Source organism: Danio aesculapii, chromosome 19 (assembly GCF_903798145.1).
Source record: "Danio aesculapii chromosome 19, fDanAes4.1, whole genome shotgun sequence".
Classification (NCBI taxonomy): Eukaryota; Metazoa; Chordata; class Actinopteri; order Cypriniformes; family Danionidae; genus Danio; species Danio aesculapii.
Window position 1 is genome coordinate 33291988 of NC_079453.1, and position 15983 is coordinate 33307970.

Consider the following 15983-nt stretch of genomic DNA (forward strand, 5'->3'; position numbering starts at 1 on the left):
CTGTTGAATGTTTTACTCATAATTGCAGTAATAACAGTACTAAAAGCAACGTAATACAAAAGGGAACAGATTGTTGCTGTATCACAGGTTGAATTCTACAATTTGTTCTGTATTTACTGACAACATTTCAGATGTACTCCACAAATTGTGTGCATTATAAAACTTTTAAGCTGTAGTTCACAAAAAAATAAAACTTTTCTATTTATTAATCAACTAGGGCTACACTATATCGTTTCAGCATCAATACCGTAATGTGATCATTCGCAGCAGGCACATCGTGAGTATACGCAATGTTGAGTCTGGATTATATTTGATCATTTCGCAAGTGTTTTTGAGGACTGTGATTGTGTGAGCGTTTTAAAAGCATTCAGGCAACTTTTATTGAATTGCTTAGAAAATGAAGACTGTGCAGTATTTTACATTTGATTATTCAATTACTGTACCCTGAATCCAGTTCGACTCCTTGGGAAAACAATAAAACGATGTTTATTTAATTTGTACCTTTTTGTTTATTGAATTTATCTATGCTCGTAGATAGTTTGTTAAATTTTTTACACTCCCCTATACTAAATGATCCCAATCAATCTAAAATTATCAATTCTTTCCTAATAGTTATTCAACTTGAGTTATTCAATCTTGTATTTATATTGCAATATATAGCGCAGAATAAAAAAATATCACAAATTTTTCCAATATCGTGCAGCCCTATAATCAACCATCAGGGCATTATTTAGGTGGATTTTGTTTCGCCAGTATTACATTAAAGCAGATTTTAGTTGAAATCTGACTGTTGGCTATTTATAAATTGCAAGAGTTAAAAAAAATCTGCTTGGTATTAAAGCAAAATAATAGTGTCTAAGAAACTGAACATTAATAAAATCATTATTACCCAAGCATTTTCCCAGCAGTCTAAAATATTGTTACATTGCAATACAGTTTTAATTGTGTAATTTGTACAGACTGCAGTATTATAAAGTATTAATGGGACATTTTTACCTTTATGTCCAGTTAAACACAAACAAGTGCAGGTATATCCTGTGTGTGCCTTCAGTTTGAGTTCTGAATCGATTGTAGCATTGATCATTTTAAAGAGCCGCTCCTCCCGTATGGCCTCTCAATGTATAATATAATTACTGTGCGCTTGTGGGCATGAATCGCTTATAACAAACTGTCTATAAGAATAACCCCTTAAGACATGGCATCTTTTAAGAAACAATTTATCCCTATGAAGGAAAAAAATCTATTAAATGCACGTGTTTGCCACCGCTCACTTATGGAATACTTGCATTCAAAATGCACATTGCTCTGACCACAGATTCAATCAATAGTATGCTGTACAGTGAAATATGTTCTTTAAATCCCTTAATACCAGCACGCTGACATGATAATAAACCTGTCTTATCGCAGATTGTTTTCCTACACTTGAGAATTAAGTTTAGTAGGATGTATCGACAGATTAAACGTCAACATTATATACTGCCTTTTGGTGTATTACTTAGAATTCAGTGCGAGGCCATGCAAATATAGAACTTATTCATTTATTTTCCTTCAGCTTAGTCTCTTGTTTATCAGGGGTATTAGGTACATCTTACTAGTACCAGGTTGGACCCCCTTTTGTTTTCAGAACCCCCGTTTGCCCTTATCCTTCGTGGCATCAACAAGGTACTGGAAATATTCCTCAGAGATTTTGGTCCATATTGACATGATAGCATCACGCAGTTGCTGCAGATTTGTCGGCTGCACATCCATGATGTGAATCTCCCGTTTCACCACACCCCAAGGTGCTCTATTGGATTGAGATCTGGTGAATGTGGAGGCCATTTGAGTACAGTGAACATTGTCATGTTCAAGAAACCAGTCTGAGATGATTCGCGCTTTATGACATGGCGCATTATCCTGCTGGAAATAGCCATCAGAAGATGGGTACACTGTTGTCATAAAGGGATGGACTTGGTCAGCAACAATACTCAGGTAGGCTGTGGCGTTGACACAATGCTCAGTTGGTACTAATGGGACCAAAGTGTGCCAAGAATATATCCCCTACATCATTACACTATCACTACCAGCCTGAACCGTTGATACAAGGCAAGACTTTCATGCTTTCATGTTGTTGATACCAAATTCTGACCCTACCATCCAAACGTCACATCTTCTATTGTCCAACTTTGGTGACCCTGAGTGAATTGTAGCCTCAGTTTCCTGTTCTTAGATGACAGGAGTGGTACCCGGTGTGGTCTTCTGCTGCTGTAGCTCATCCGCCTCAAGGTTGGATGTGGTGTGCATTCAGAGATGCGCTTCTGCATACTTTAGTTGTAACGAGTGGTTATTTGAGTTACTGTTGCTTTTCTATCCTCTGACCTATTTTCTTTTTTACTAACCATTCACTGTAAACCCTAGAGATGGTTGTGCATGAAAATCCCAGCAGATCAGCAGTTTCTGAAATATCCAGACCAGCCCGTCTGGTACCAACAACCCTGCCATGTTCAAAGTCACTTAAATCCCCTTTCTTCCCTATTCTGATCCTCAATTTGAACTGCAGCAGATCGTCTTGACCATGTCTACACGCCTAAATGCATTGAGTGGCTGCCATGTGATTGGCTGATTAAAAATAGCCAAACAGTTGAACAGGTGTACCTAATATAGTGGCCAGTGAGTGTATAACACGTCTTTGGACTGTGGGGGAAACCGGAGAACCCAGAGAAAACCCACGTGAACATGGGAAGAACATCCAAACTTCACACAGAAACGCCAACTGACCCAGCCGGGACTCAAACCAGCAACCTTCTTGCAGTGAGGCAACAGTGCTAACCTCTGAGCCACCACGACAACTAAATGTAGAACTGTTAAACGTGTTAGATGTGACTATGATAAATCAGTTAATGCAGATAAACATATGCACACACAATATAGTTTTAGTCCAGCATGACTATATATTGTTTAATAAAGCAATTACCACCATACAAAGATTACGATGACATGATGAACAAATGCAAAATTCATATTTACAACTAAATACACCAGAATTTGGTTAAAGAGAGAAACAAGACACATATTTATTTACCATGATATTAAATAAAATAAGGATCTTCAGCAATATGAACCCTGTACCAACACGATGTACCATTACAAGCAAACACTTATTTAAACCCTCACTTTATAAACACTGCTTAGGAAATCCAAAGCAATACAGATCATTGGCTTTTTAAACTTTAATAAACCTCCATAAAACGTTCTGTAATTACAAAATGCATCTGGAAAATGAATGTATTTCACTTACTGTTAACGTTTCTTCAATACTAACCAACTTTAAAAGTCCCTCATGCTTTCATTTGATAACGCTTGGCAATTATTACATAAGCGTACTCAAACAGCGACATAACAGATCAAAATAGGATATTTTGAATATTTACAAGTGTCTCTTGGCATGAAAGTCATCCCATGCGGCGTCTGGACGCGCTGTGTTTTTTGATTATACCGCTACATGAACGTAAAGGCAGCTACTTGCATACCTGATAATGGTCACACTTTACAATAAGGTTTCATTAGTTAATATATTTACCAGCATGAACTAATAATGAACTATACTTGTACAGCATTTATTAATCATAGTTTAACATTTACTAATGCACAATTAACATCCACATTTATGCTTGTTAACATCAGTTAATGCACCGTGAGTTAACATGAGCTAACAACTGAAGTAACATGACTGGAATAAAAAAGTTCATTGTTTGTTCATGTTAGTAAATGCATTAACTAATACAACCTTATTGTAAAGTGTTACCCTGATAATAAAGTACATTTACTAAGCTGCCAGGCAAAGCTGCAGTTCGGCAGTACCGTGTTGTCTTTTTTCCCCCTGTGCTTTTCAGTCTTTTGAAATGTTGCGTACCTTATTACAAGTAAAAACCAAGTTATATCTCAAATATATAATGGATCTGATAGACTCATCAATACAGCTGCATTAATAATAATAATAATAATAATAATAATAAAACATATACATATTGAAGCAACACAGCTTAATAAAACCACAACTAAAAGGATTCGAACTCACACCAGCAATAGATAATGGCCTACGTTTTGCTAAATACCCTTTTGGTACACTTATAAACAAGCGCACTCAAATTTGCGTACCTAAAAGTCACTTCCTCTCCTGAGCTTGTGATTTGACACACTGTTTATGAAACGTGTGTAACAGCTCAGCGCGACGGCTACATGTTCCTCTTGTGTGTCTTGATATGTGTTACGTTAACGTCACTTGGTGTGAAACACTCCAGCAGTTCTGAATGATTCGAATGGATGCAGTTCCTTAATGGCCTGAACTGAGAGGTCTGCTGTTGCTGATTTCAGATTGGTTCGCATTTCGGGGTTATATCAGGACACAACTCTGTAAGTTGCTCAACTAGAATCACGTGAAAAGGGGAAGCTCACAGCAGGTGCAGCATGCAAGTGGGTTTAAACCACTAGTACGTGTTATGAATAAAATATTTCTTATAAGAGCACCACCATTGTTGGCGCTTTGTTTTGAAACGTAGTGAGGGCATGTGGGAAATGGGGTTACACAGATGCAGATGTGCTGGTTATTATGTCACTAAATAGTCAAGACTTAGCTTATGAATATTAATTAGGATATGCAAAAATTAGATATGTGAATTAGTATCATAGTATCTGAAATAAGATTACTATTAATATTAAATTAATTTCAGTTTGTGTACGTTCTTGCTTAATATCTCTATTAATTAATGTTCATTTTGTATCTTTGGTCTAGCAACACATTTCCTTTGTTTATAAGAAGGTTATAAGAATGTTTTAAACCATATTAACATCTCTTCATCGTGTGATAGAGCAGATGTGTTTGCATTTCCTTATTATTTTTCACATGAATGAGAATGTGCCGTTTGAATAGATGTGTATGCTGTAGAGAGAAAACATTTAAAGCCTTTGCTGCTTTCAGGGACATTATAACAACACACAAACTCCAGCTGAGATGCTGCTTCTGTGTTTGCTAAATCCTTACTGCAGGCTATTTCATAAAGCAGTCATGAAACAATGGCTCTAGCAAAAAAAAGTGATGTAGAAATGTCCATCCTAAGTGATGTCAACTTATATAAAAGGGACATCTTGGATTTTTCGTACCCAAATATTCACGCAAATACGTAGCATAACAAACCTCTCTTCTGTGAGAGTGTTTCTTTTCCTGTGTTGGATGAAGCCTTTCAATAGATAACGTTCAAAAACAATGGGGTGCATAAATGCTGTAGGAAAGATTAAGTGCATTATACTCATGATACCACACACATTTCACTTCTTAAGTTGCCTCAGTGTTCGCAGTTCTTAAGTGGGTAGTTAGAGACGAGAGATGTCCCCGTTCAGACCCAGTTCCCCCACACTTTCGTAGTCAGGCTCCACTATCCCATTGCCAAGATGAGCCTCTTCAGATGCTTTGGAGATCTTGATGGTCTCGTACCCGGGTTCTGCATTCTCTGTAAGCCCCTCTGAAGGCTGTGAGCCAGGAGCCATTGAGTATTCATCTCCAACCGTGGCGTAAAGATCACTGGAAGTCGACTCCGGCATAATTCCCTTGATCTCTCCAATGCTGCTGTAGTCGTTCTCTGCTTCCTTTACAGTATTCTTCGCAACCGTGGAGTACATGTCTGATAACTGGAAAGGGAAATGTAACAGAGAATTGGACTTTTCACAGTCTTGGTGTAGTGCACTACTTGTATACAAATATTAATTTGAGGTTAAAATAAAGGGCTGGGTGATTTGGCCAAAAACATCTTAGAATAACATTGTTATCTTGGATTTAAATAAAATCTGTATTTGTTTTTTACATTCTGCTTAATGTTATTCAATAAAACACTGTTTATATTAAAAGATACGCTGTAAAAAAAACGATGGGTTCCACACAATCGATTTTTGTTGGGGCAACATGCAGGAATTAAGTTAACATAGTAGTTTTTACAAATTTCAGTGGATTGATCATAAAACAATTAAGTTTTAATTTCTGGCATGAAACCCTATACGTGTGCATGCTGATCAGGTCAATGAGCTTGTTTAATCTGCAGCGCATTTTTGAAGACCCTCCTTCACCCCAGCTCCACCTGTGTTTAGATCTGTTATGGGGATTACATGTACATTATGTTTGCAATAGCAGCGTGTTATATTCTCAGATTGCATGTCTGTGTATATACTAGCAGTAGCAGGTCTCGGTACTTGCTCTGTCAATAATCAAAGTAGCAGCAGCAGCGTAGCAGATCTGCCGAGACCAAATACCTCAACATTGCCATATACATATTCATTACCATACTAAATCCCGAGAGTGTTCATGACAGAAATATAGTAAATGTAAAAAAAAAAAGCATTGTAACATTACAATCTAAAAGCAAAATTAATGCTTTTTAAAGCAGAGCTTAGGGCTCTATTTTAACGATCTAGGCGCAAAGTCTAAAGCGCATGGCGCAAAAGCATTAACCTGTCTGAATCCACTTTTTTATTTTAAGAATGGAAAAATACGCTTTGCACCCTGCAGCATGGTCTTACAGGGTTGTGCTTATTTTCTTAATGAGTTATGGGTGTGTTTTGAGCATAACATGCATTTAACCAATCAGAGTCTCATCTCCCATTCCCTTTAAGAGTCAGTTGCGTCGCACCATGGCGCATTTGCTATTTACATGGCGGACTTTGTAAGTGGAAAAACTGAACACTTCTCTAACGAGAAAACAGTTAAACAGATCATCTGCAGCACGAGAATAAAGAACGAGCCTCCTCCATTTGGCCTCTTTAATTTCTCTTTACTTTACTTTTACTCTTTACTTTACTTCTTTACATTCGTGGATAAGGAAGCGGTGTTGTAAGCACTCCACTGAAGACATCCATTAGCCTACATATCAAATTTTGTTCAATATAAATATGCATATAATAAATAATACTGCTAATAATAATAATAACATTATACAAATGCAAATTTTCATGAATAAACTGAAAAAAGCCCACGAGATGAAGAAGACATGGAAGCAGTGGTTTTTATATTAGAAAATAATATTTTTTGTTATTTAAATTACTTTAATTCTTTTTTATATGTAAAGATATTTGTCTATTGCTGTACATTCTGTATGTATTAAGCAATGTGTAAGCGTTTAGACCCACATAGGTGCAAAACTAACACGCTCTGTGCTGAACTTTAGACCAGCTTTCAGTTGGTCAGTTGCGCAGTCTATATTAGTCCCTCAAACTAGCAACACACCCATGAGTCCACAAAGTGGCGCAAATATATTTGCTATTTAAACAACATGGCGCAAAATATGAAAATTAGGGTTGCACTGGTCTGAAAATGGCAACAAATCGTACAAAACACCTCTTGCGCTTTATTGGGCCGGGTGTATGATAGGGCCTAAATCCAGTATTTTAATTACCCTGTCATTATCACTTTACATGCAGTTACTGCTCTATAGCCAATAACACATATCTTTCCAAATGTATATTTTAGACAATGATGTCATTTGTAGTAATTGCAGTTTTCATGTTTGACATGCATACACATAGTGGCACTCATCAATTGAAGTTAATGAAGCTTAGAGGAAACTAATAATAAAAAAACGAAATATTTTAAGTTTGTGTCTTCAGAATGTGTCTGTAAAGTTTCAGCTCAAAACACCCATCAGATTGTTTATTATAGCTTTTAAAATGTTGGAATTTTCTGCTCTGAACACAATGTTGCTGTTTTTGTTGACTGTGCCTTTAATGCTCTCCCCGCCCACCATTCCCATGTGCCTGTCAAAGTGTGTCTCAATCTCCGCCTTGGCTGCGTCAGATAAACAGCACAGTGACAGACATGAAGGAAGCAGATCTCATGTAACGTTTATGAGAAATACTACAGTAAAAACTTTCCCAATGATTATTTGATGTATTTGTTGTTGAGTTAAATCAAGCCTTTCTGCAATGATGAGTCACACACAATGTTGTTACAAAGTTCACGCATACACACAGACACACACAGCGCACGCATTTAACTTTGCACTGTTTTTGTATGGCAAATGTGACAGGATACACGTTAAAATCACTGCTGTATGGATATCCATTATGTTAAAGTACAAAATAAACCTGATTTAACGTCCACAAACCGGGATTAAAGCGTCTACTTTCATAACTGTACTGACATGCGTCGGTGGTGATAAAGACGGTAAAATCGCTGTAATTCATTACAAACATACACTGTTTTAAAAACGATTATAACCTTCTAATTCTTGATCACATTTGATGATGATTGATGATCACAGCGAACTGAACAGATCTTTTAATCCTAGTTGCTTTGTGCATGTCCTGTCTTGTTGATATTATTATACGCTTTACGACAGAGACATGTTAATATGGTATTGTCTCACACTATATTGTCTATTTTATAGAAATGATAACAACTGCATGATGTAAAAACCACCCAGCCCTAACTCCCAAGTTGGAGATGAGCCTACCTCACTGTCCGGAGACACCTTGTCCTGAAGCTCTGGAGTCAGCAGCGGGGAGTGTAACTGTAGGACAATGATTGAAACAAAGTCATTAGTCATTAGTCCAAAACACTTTCAATCTGAACACTTAAACGTAGAGGAAGTAGCCCGCTTCAGCTGACACATGCTAGTGTCGAGGGCTGATTGATGCAAAAACGAAGCCACTCATTCATTACTTAAGAGTTACTGATTAAAATCAAATGTACAGGTTCTCTCCTAGCACGAGCAATTGTATATTTACAAAGGCAATCGATACTTGAGTCATTAATTAACAAAGTAAATCCTACAGCAGATCGATAACGGACACCTTGACTGTAAGAGAGGAATATCAATCTCCGTCAGTCACCTCACTGACAGAGAGAATACAGTCAAGCAGGAAATTTGCTGTAATCCCTTCGAGATTAATCTTAAAATGTTTTAGCGCTGTTTCAAGCCTGTTTTAATGAAGCAGCCTCATCCTGTGAGTTTGAAGTATTTTGCATTGATATGATTACGCAGAACGTGCATCAGGGGCTCAACAGACGTGCTTTGATATTGGTTTAATTAGCAAGGCAATTCATTTAATAGCCCGTCCGCAAAGACACTGATGACCTCATCACAAATAACAAATGTCTCCTGCAATAGGGCTTATCTGCTAATTCACTCTCGCCTTTGTCTCTGTCCGGCCCTCTGTATTAATTAAAGCACCTCTTCCATTGATTTCGCCATATAAGAAATGAATGATCAACATAAGCATTTAAATATTCTGCAACATCATCACTCAGGGAGTCACAAAGATTAGGGGTCTTGTGTGTGATGGCATCATTATATATAAATATATCTATTTTTATATGCTGTGCATGGCCTATCAGCAGTTGGTAGCCTCTTTGCATTACTATTGATTACCTTCAATTGAAGTTCTACTATTTAGAAACAGACAACTTTGAGAATTGTACTTCAGATTATGCAATTTTTTGTAGACAAACCTAAAATACACTAATTTGAATGCTATTTGAGTACAATAAACAACATTTATTGGATAGTTTTCTGTCAGGTCAAACCAAAAAGAAGTAAAGGATATGTTTGATGTTAGTTTTTTGGCTTTTATGCATTTTTGTGTATACATGTTTTTACTTTGAAGGCATATAGGGTCTCTCTGAGGAGTTAAGAGGATCTAAAAGCGATGCTGTCGGATAATAGGTAACTTTTCCAAAACTGAGTGAAAGGTGTGAGGAAGCCACCAAACGTACTCTCACTAAAATACTCAATGACAGTTTATCATCACTGCATTGTTTCCTGCCTAAGGCCCCAGTGTCATCCTGCCTTCTTTGGCAACACAAGACATTTGCTGTACCCAGGAGTAAAACTAAACGTCATGAACTCTCCTTTATTTCTCATGCTCTAAAACTGTTGTGTAGATAACTTATCATTTATAGTGCTTGATGTTTTTTAATTATTGTTTTTACTTTGTTTACAATGTTATATATTAGTATTCATATCAGTCAAATATTGATTCGAATGTGTGTTTGACACATTTTAGGAAATTGTGCTGCAATACCCTGTCCTGTCAAATTTTAATAAACTGAACTGAACGAAACTAAACGAAACTAAACTAAACTAAACTAAACTAAACTAAACTAAACTAAACTAAACTAAACTAAACTAAACTAAACTAAACTAAACTAAACTAAAGGAAACTAAGCTAAGCTAAGCTAAACTAAACTAAATGAAACTAAACTGAAATAAACTAAACTAAACTAAGCTAAGCTAAGCTTAACGAAACCAAACTGAAATAAACTAAACTATACATAGAACTTTACAGATATTCTAAAAACATTAGGTGTCTAAAAGGCTTTAATGAATCTAAACAATGCTGGGAATTCACACATGAAGATTTGCTGCAAAAAGATGTTTCCTGAGCATGTATTGAATGTCCAAAAACTTTAATGCTTAAACATTCTGTCCTTTTTATGGAAGCATCTTATTATGTCAAGTAGGGTTAAGAAATATTGCAAAAAAAATATTATCATAATATCATGTTTCATATCATGCGATATCAATTATTTATTGAATAATTTTTAACAATCCATTTAGGAATATTAGTATTTTTTTATTAAACCACTTTATTTTAACTTATGAACATTACTAATGCAAATAGTTTTAATAGTCAAAAACAAAAATATTTAATCAAAATATCTCATCTCTTCATAATAAAATAAACATAAGTGTTAAAGAGACTCTTAAACTTGATAAATAAAACGTTACAAAGTGTGTACAATGGTAAAGTGTAAATACTGAACAATCAAAGCAAACTTTAAGGTGTTATTAACAGTGTGAATAATAATGATATATAGTAAACCTCAAACTCTGTCAACAACAAATTATGATGATCAAATCTGAGCTTTCAAGTAAAGGAACCAATCATCATTATTCAAATACATACTGCAACATTACAAATTGTGAAGTCGGATGACTTCATTACCCTTATGCTAACAAAATCTTTCAGATGGGGTGCTAGTGACTGGGATGCACAAGAAAAGAAACCAAAAAGCCACTCTGACGACATCCTTACAACCTTTTTTTATTTACAATCTCTTCACTGCTGGCCAGAGCACTCATTTTCGCGTATTGTTATTCTGACCTGAAGTGATAAGCGTGAGTGCGTGGTTTCCTTCACCATTTTAAATGCAACAGATTGGTTAGTTACATGAAGGAAGCACTTGCAGCATTCGAAAAAGTTCTGATGTTTTTTAAATAGGTGTACCTGGAAAATGCGTGCGTCACGTGCCCACCGATTGCACACCATATGCGCGTCGTGCGCCTCTATTGGAGATGACAAACTTGCACCCTAAGTTTATTGCCATTGCTTCCAAGGTGCGTGCTCAGCACATTTGAATAAAACTATAGCCTTCATACCGAAATTTCACACCGAATCTTTTTATCATTATTGACAATGGTGTTCAGTTAATAAATACTGATACCAATGTTAACGCCCAGCCCTAATATCAAGTTTTGGTTTAGTTCTTTTTTATACACTTTGGGATTTTGCATTTATATTTATTTATTTCACCACAGCAGAGTTTGGAGCATTTTTAGCATTCTTAGTCTGCACCAAGGAAACAATCTGCAGCGAATCTAACCAAACCTACATACTCTACATACTCTGTAAATTTGGAAAGCGGTTGTGGCATCTTCTCTTTCAAGGTGATGCATGGTCAAGATTAGCATTACATTGCAATATAGGTGCCAAATAAACCTCCTTTAAAAGGACTCCGTCTTCCATTAAAAGGACTTTGGCTAATATAACCACAAACAAGTGCTTAGAGACCTAACGTAGACTAAACTGAGTTAAAATGTCATTTACTTTTTCTGCGCTTAAAACTGTTTGGAGTAAAGATCTAAATTGCACATTTAGTAATAAACATTAGAAGAAAATTTGCCAAAACCTTAAAGTAATGTCAAGAAATGTAGAAGCTCACTTAATACAAGTAAAAAATTGTAATCGTTTTTATTGGACTTTTTAGCCTTGGGTTGAAGGACTCAGAATGTTGGAAATGTGAGAGCGAAAAAGGTAATTTGATGCATACCCTGTGGTCCTGTTCTAACATACAGGAATTCTGGGTTAAAGTGCACAATTACATTCAGGATGTTTCTGCATGCTGCTTTTCATTTTGTCTGTTAAATTACTGAAGAAAAAAAAATTGGAATCATAAAAATGTCATTTAATTTCCAAAATTTTAACTTGTAGCAATAACCTGTATGGCAATTTTCTAGTTGATACTGTCTGGACTGTCCTTCACACTGTACACATACATTCCCTTGAAAACCCCAATGACCGAATACCCAATGAAGTTCAAATTAGAACATACTGTGCATGTGACAGGATGCTGACAGTATGGCAAATGCGTGAGGCAAAGGGCTATAGTTCAATGCTCAATGATGTCAATTAGTATGTGTTCATGCTTTCATTCATCCTTTGACAAGGCATCAGTGCTAACAATAAAAGCCCTTCCCTTCAGCAGGAGATTTCTGACTGTTGATGTGCTGAAATCACAGTTTATCACAGACAGCTGCCCTCGGTCCATCATGCTAGCATAGTGACAGTGGCACCAATGCATAATGACACACATGGCGCTCCGCTCAAGCCAGACTTGCTTGCTTCGCTAAAATAACTAAACATACAGTCCACACCATGAGCTAATGAGGCAGTGTGTACAATCTGTGTGCAAGTGTTTCAGCATGCACATGTCAGTATTGGTGTCCCAGCTTTAACTGACGAACTGTCTCGCTCAAACACAGACCGATGCACCTGTAAACACATTCGCATGTCGTCTCATTCATCATGAGGGTGAGCTGTCAGACAGTGGACAGCTGGAACGCACTGATCCACATCCCCACGTTACACCCAAACATGTGACCGATAAGACAAATCACTGCTGCCCCATTACACATGTACATCAAGCTAGCGAATGGGATTTACAGTGATAGGTGTATCACAGCGTAGTACGTGAAGGGTACAAACAGGTTTTCCAAGTGATCAAGAGGATAATAGAGTAAACAGGACAGTTTACTCCGAAGGGTGCAGGTAAATGATTCACCATCTGACTTTTTTTTAGTACTGATTCACTAAAGCCTCTTCCCAGTTGCCAGATTTGGCACCAGATCCAGTGGCCAATCTGGAATCATTAAACACTTTTCCACTCCAATAATGTTGCGGAAAAAACTGCCTCTGCACTGGCCTATAAATATTTGCTGGTTTTGGATCACAACTTATTGATGTTGGAAGTCCCAGGGGATGGAAAGTTCTTGAATCAACTCACTTTGATGCAAAACTAATATGCAAAGCAGCGTCCCGAATGGCACTATATACACTTATGCACTATGTACTTATACACTTACACACTCAACAGCATAGTATATGCTATGCTGCTAGCTCTCTGCAACTCTTACATGATCGCCCACTGAAGTTAAGCAGGGCTGTGGCTGGTCAGTACCTGGATGGAAGACCACATGGGAAAGCTAGGTTGCGGCTGGAAGTGGTGTTAGTCAACCATGGTGCCATCCTTCCTCCAGCGTGCAAAAGTAACTCCAATATTGATTAAGGATTTTAAAAAGCTTTAGATTGAGCAGTTGTTTTTAGCGCTGTCACTCGTGACCACGTAACACACGTCAGCGGATCTGCGTCAACAGAGAATGCGCAGTTGTACAACTCTACTACAAAATGGCATAGAATAGTGCATACAAATCTACATTTGTTAACAAACAGTTTGGGCTACTTATCAGAATTATGGGAATTATCGGCCTGACAATATTGATGAGGAACATTCAGTTTTATGCCTTACCCAGAATATAAAAATACATATAAACACATTTAGATCATTTACTTTAATCATTACTTTTGGAATGTGAAGAGACTTTCAACTAGCACAACAAATAATGTTTTTGCAGACAATCACCTCCTGCACCTTTAATATGTTCTGAAAGCTTGTACAGAAACAAAATATTAGTTAAACTTGCCTGTGGGTGCATTATACAGTATCATAGACCAGTGTTTCTCAACCATGTTCCTGGAGGACCACCAGCACTGCATGTTTTGGATGTCTCCTTTATCTGTCACACCCATTACAGGTCTTTCAATCTGTGCTAATGAGCTGATGACCTGAATCATGTGTGTTTGTATAAAGAGACATGGAGAATTTGCAGAGCTGGTGGTCCTCCAGGAACGTGGTTGAGAAACACTGTTATAGATCATCATGTCATTATGACTTATCAAGTCAATGGAAGCGCGGGTCAGTTTTGGAAAAGGTATCCAGATCTCTGACAGAGTATGAAAACCAGCACTATTTTTTTAATATTGTTGGGGGGTTTGGAGATGTGTACAGTACACTTGATCTTGACTACAAGAACAAAGGAAGCAGAAATACAGGGGGGAACTGTATGAAATGAGAGCAACAAAAGAAGAGAATGAAAATTAAAGCAAGAGAGAGAGAGAGAGAGAGAGAGAGAGAGAGAGACTGACAGAACAAGAGTGCAAGAGGGAGTGACCAACAAAGGAGGTGCGCGTGTCCTCGAACGTGTAGCTGTAGTAGACGCTCACGCCATGTGCAGACATTGACTGCAGGCGCAACAGCAGCCTGTTTGCTCTCCTCTACAGATGGCTTCATTTGTATGCTACAGGCGCACATACATATATCACCGTCAACCACAGCATATATCCTAAAAGACTGTAATTAAACTGGAAACACACAGTTCGTTATTGTTCTCTTGCAGCTCTTAAGTTTAGCTTGCAGTGGTGAACATCAGCGCAGTCCTTATTGGTCTGTTTCTAAAATGATTCTTCTTTGTCTTCATAATACATGTCAAGGGCCGCATCACTCCTGAATAAGATGGAGAAGCTCTTGCTAAGAGAAGGGATTAATACAGGAGAGCATCTGATGCTGTTTTAACACATTTTAACCCTTTAGTAAACCGCACTTTAACTAAGATTTTGTGTCAGATGACACCATGGTAAAATCGAGTGATTGCCATATTCGTTTACCATGTATCTGAAATGCTACCCCAGGGGCGTCCAGTCATTCTCCTGCAAAGGTCATTTGTTCTTAGCCTCTATCATAACTCAACAAACCTGAGCCAACTAATCATAATCTGAATGATTAACCATGTAAATACTGGACACCTATATGCATAGGCATAATAACCCCCAATAATATAATTTTAAACTGCACCACATATTGTAAATAACAATGTTGCCTTGCTTCACAGTGCTTTTATCCAAATGCCTGCTTTCTTTCGTTCTAACACCAACACACACACACACACACACACACACACACTAAAGTCCAATTGGAGAGAAATCTGTTGACTTTTATGAATTAAGGCTGCTGTAAATGATATTTTATTCACTTAAACGTCTGATGAATTGCTTATTTTCACTTTAATACAGATGTTGCCAATGTCTTTTTTAATGAGTCTGGTGTGTTCAATAATAACCGTACTACGCTGCTTGGATTCACTACACTCCTACATTAGTAAGGCTTTCCTCTGAGTGTACATATAATAGTGTAAAAGAGGCCAGCCAGTGAGCGCTGTGCAGGTAAACCTTACTCCTTAAGAAGTCTTTTGGCAACAGATATTTTAGAGGTTTTGGTATTCCTGCTTCCTATGTTGGAATTGTCAGTTTATTATATAGTTCTATTTTACTGTGTCATTTGTGTCCCCTTCAAAAACTGCTCCTGAAAATGTACAGGGTGAGCCATTTATATGGATACACCTTAATAAAATGGCAACGGTTGGTGATATTAACGTCCTGTTTGTGGCACATTAGTATATATGAGGGGGCAAACTTTTCAAGATGGGTGGTGACCATGGTGGCCATTTTGAAGTCAGCCATCTTGGATTCAACTTTTGTTTTTTCAATAGGAAGAGGGTCATTTGACACATCAAACTCATTGGGAATGTCACAAGAAAAACAATGATGTGCTTGGTTTTAATGTAACT

The 15983-nt window shown here is 37.2% G+C and overlaps 1 protein-coding gene across 1 annotated transcript in view; it reads right to left on the reverse strand.

The window, feature by feature from the left end:
• Positions 1-2907: 2907 nt before the first annotated feature.
• The window catches only part of pag1 (phosphoprotein membrane anchor with glycosphingolipid microdomains 1), a 102158-nt gene continuing 89082 nt past the window's right edge, over positions 2908-15983 (reverse strand). The window contains exons 7-8 of the mRNA XM_056479806.1: positions 8475-8531; positions 2908-5664 (exon numbers count right to left, since the gene is read on the reverse strand). Of these exons, the coding sequence (XP_056335781.1) occupies positions 5350-5664; positions 8475-8531 (372 nt within the window). The 3' untranslated portion in view covers positions 2908-5349. The remainder of the gene's footprint in view (positions 5665-8474; positions 8532-15983) is intronic.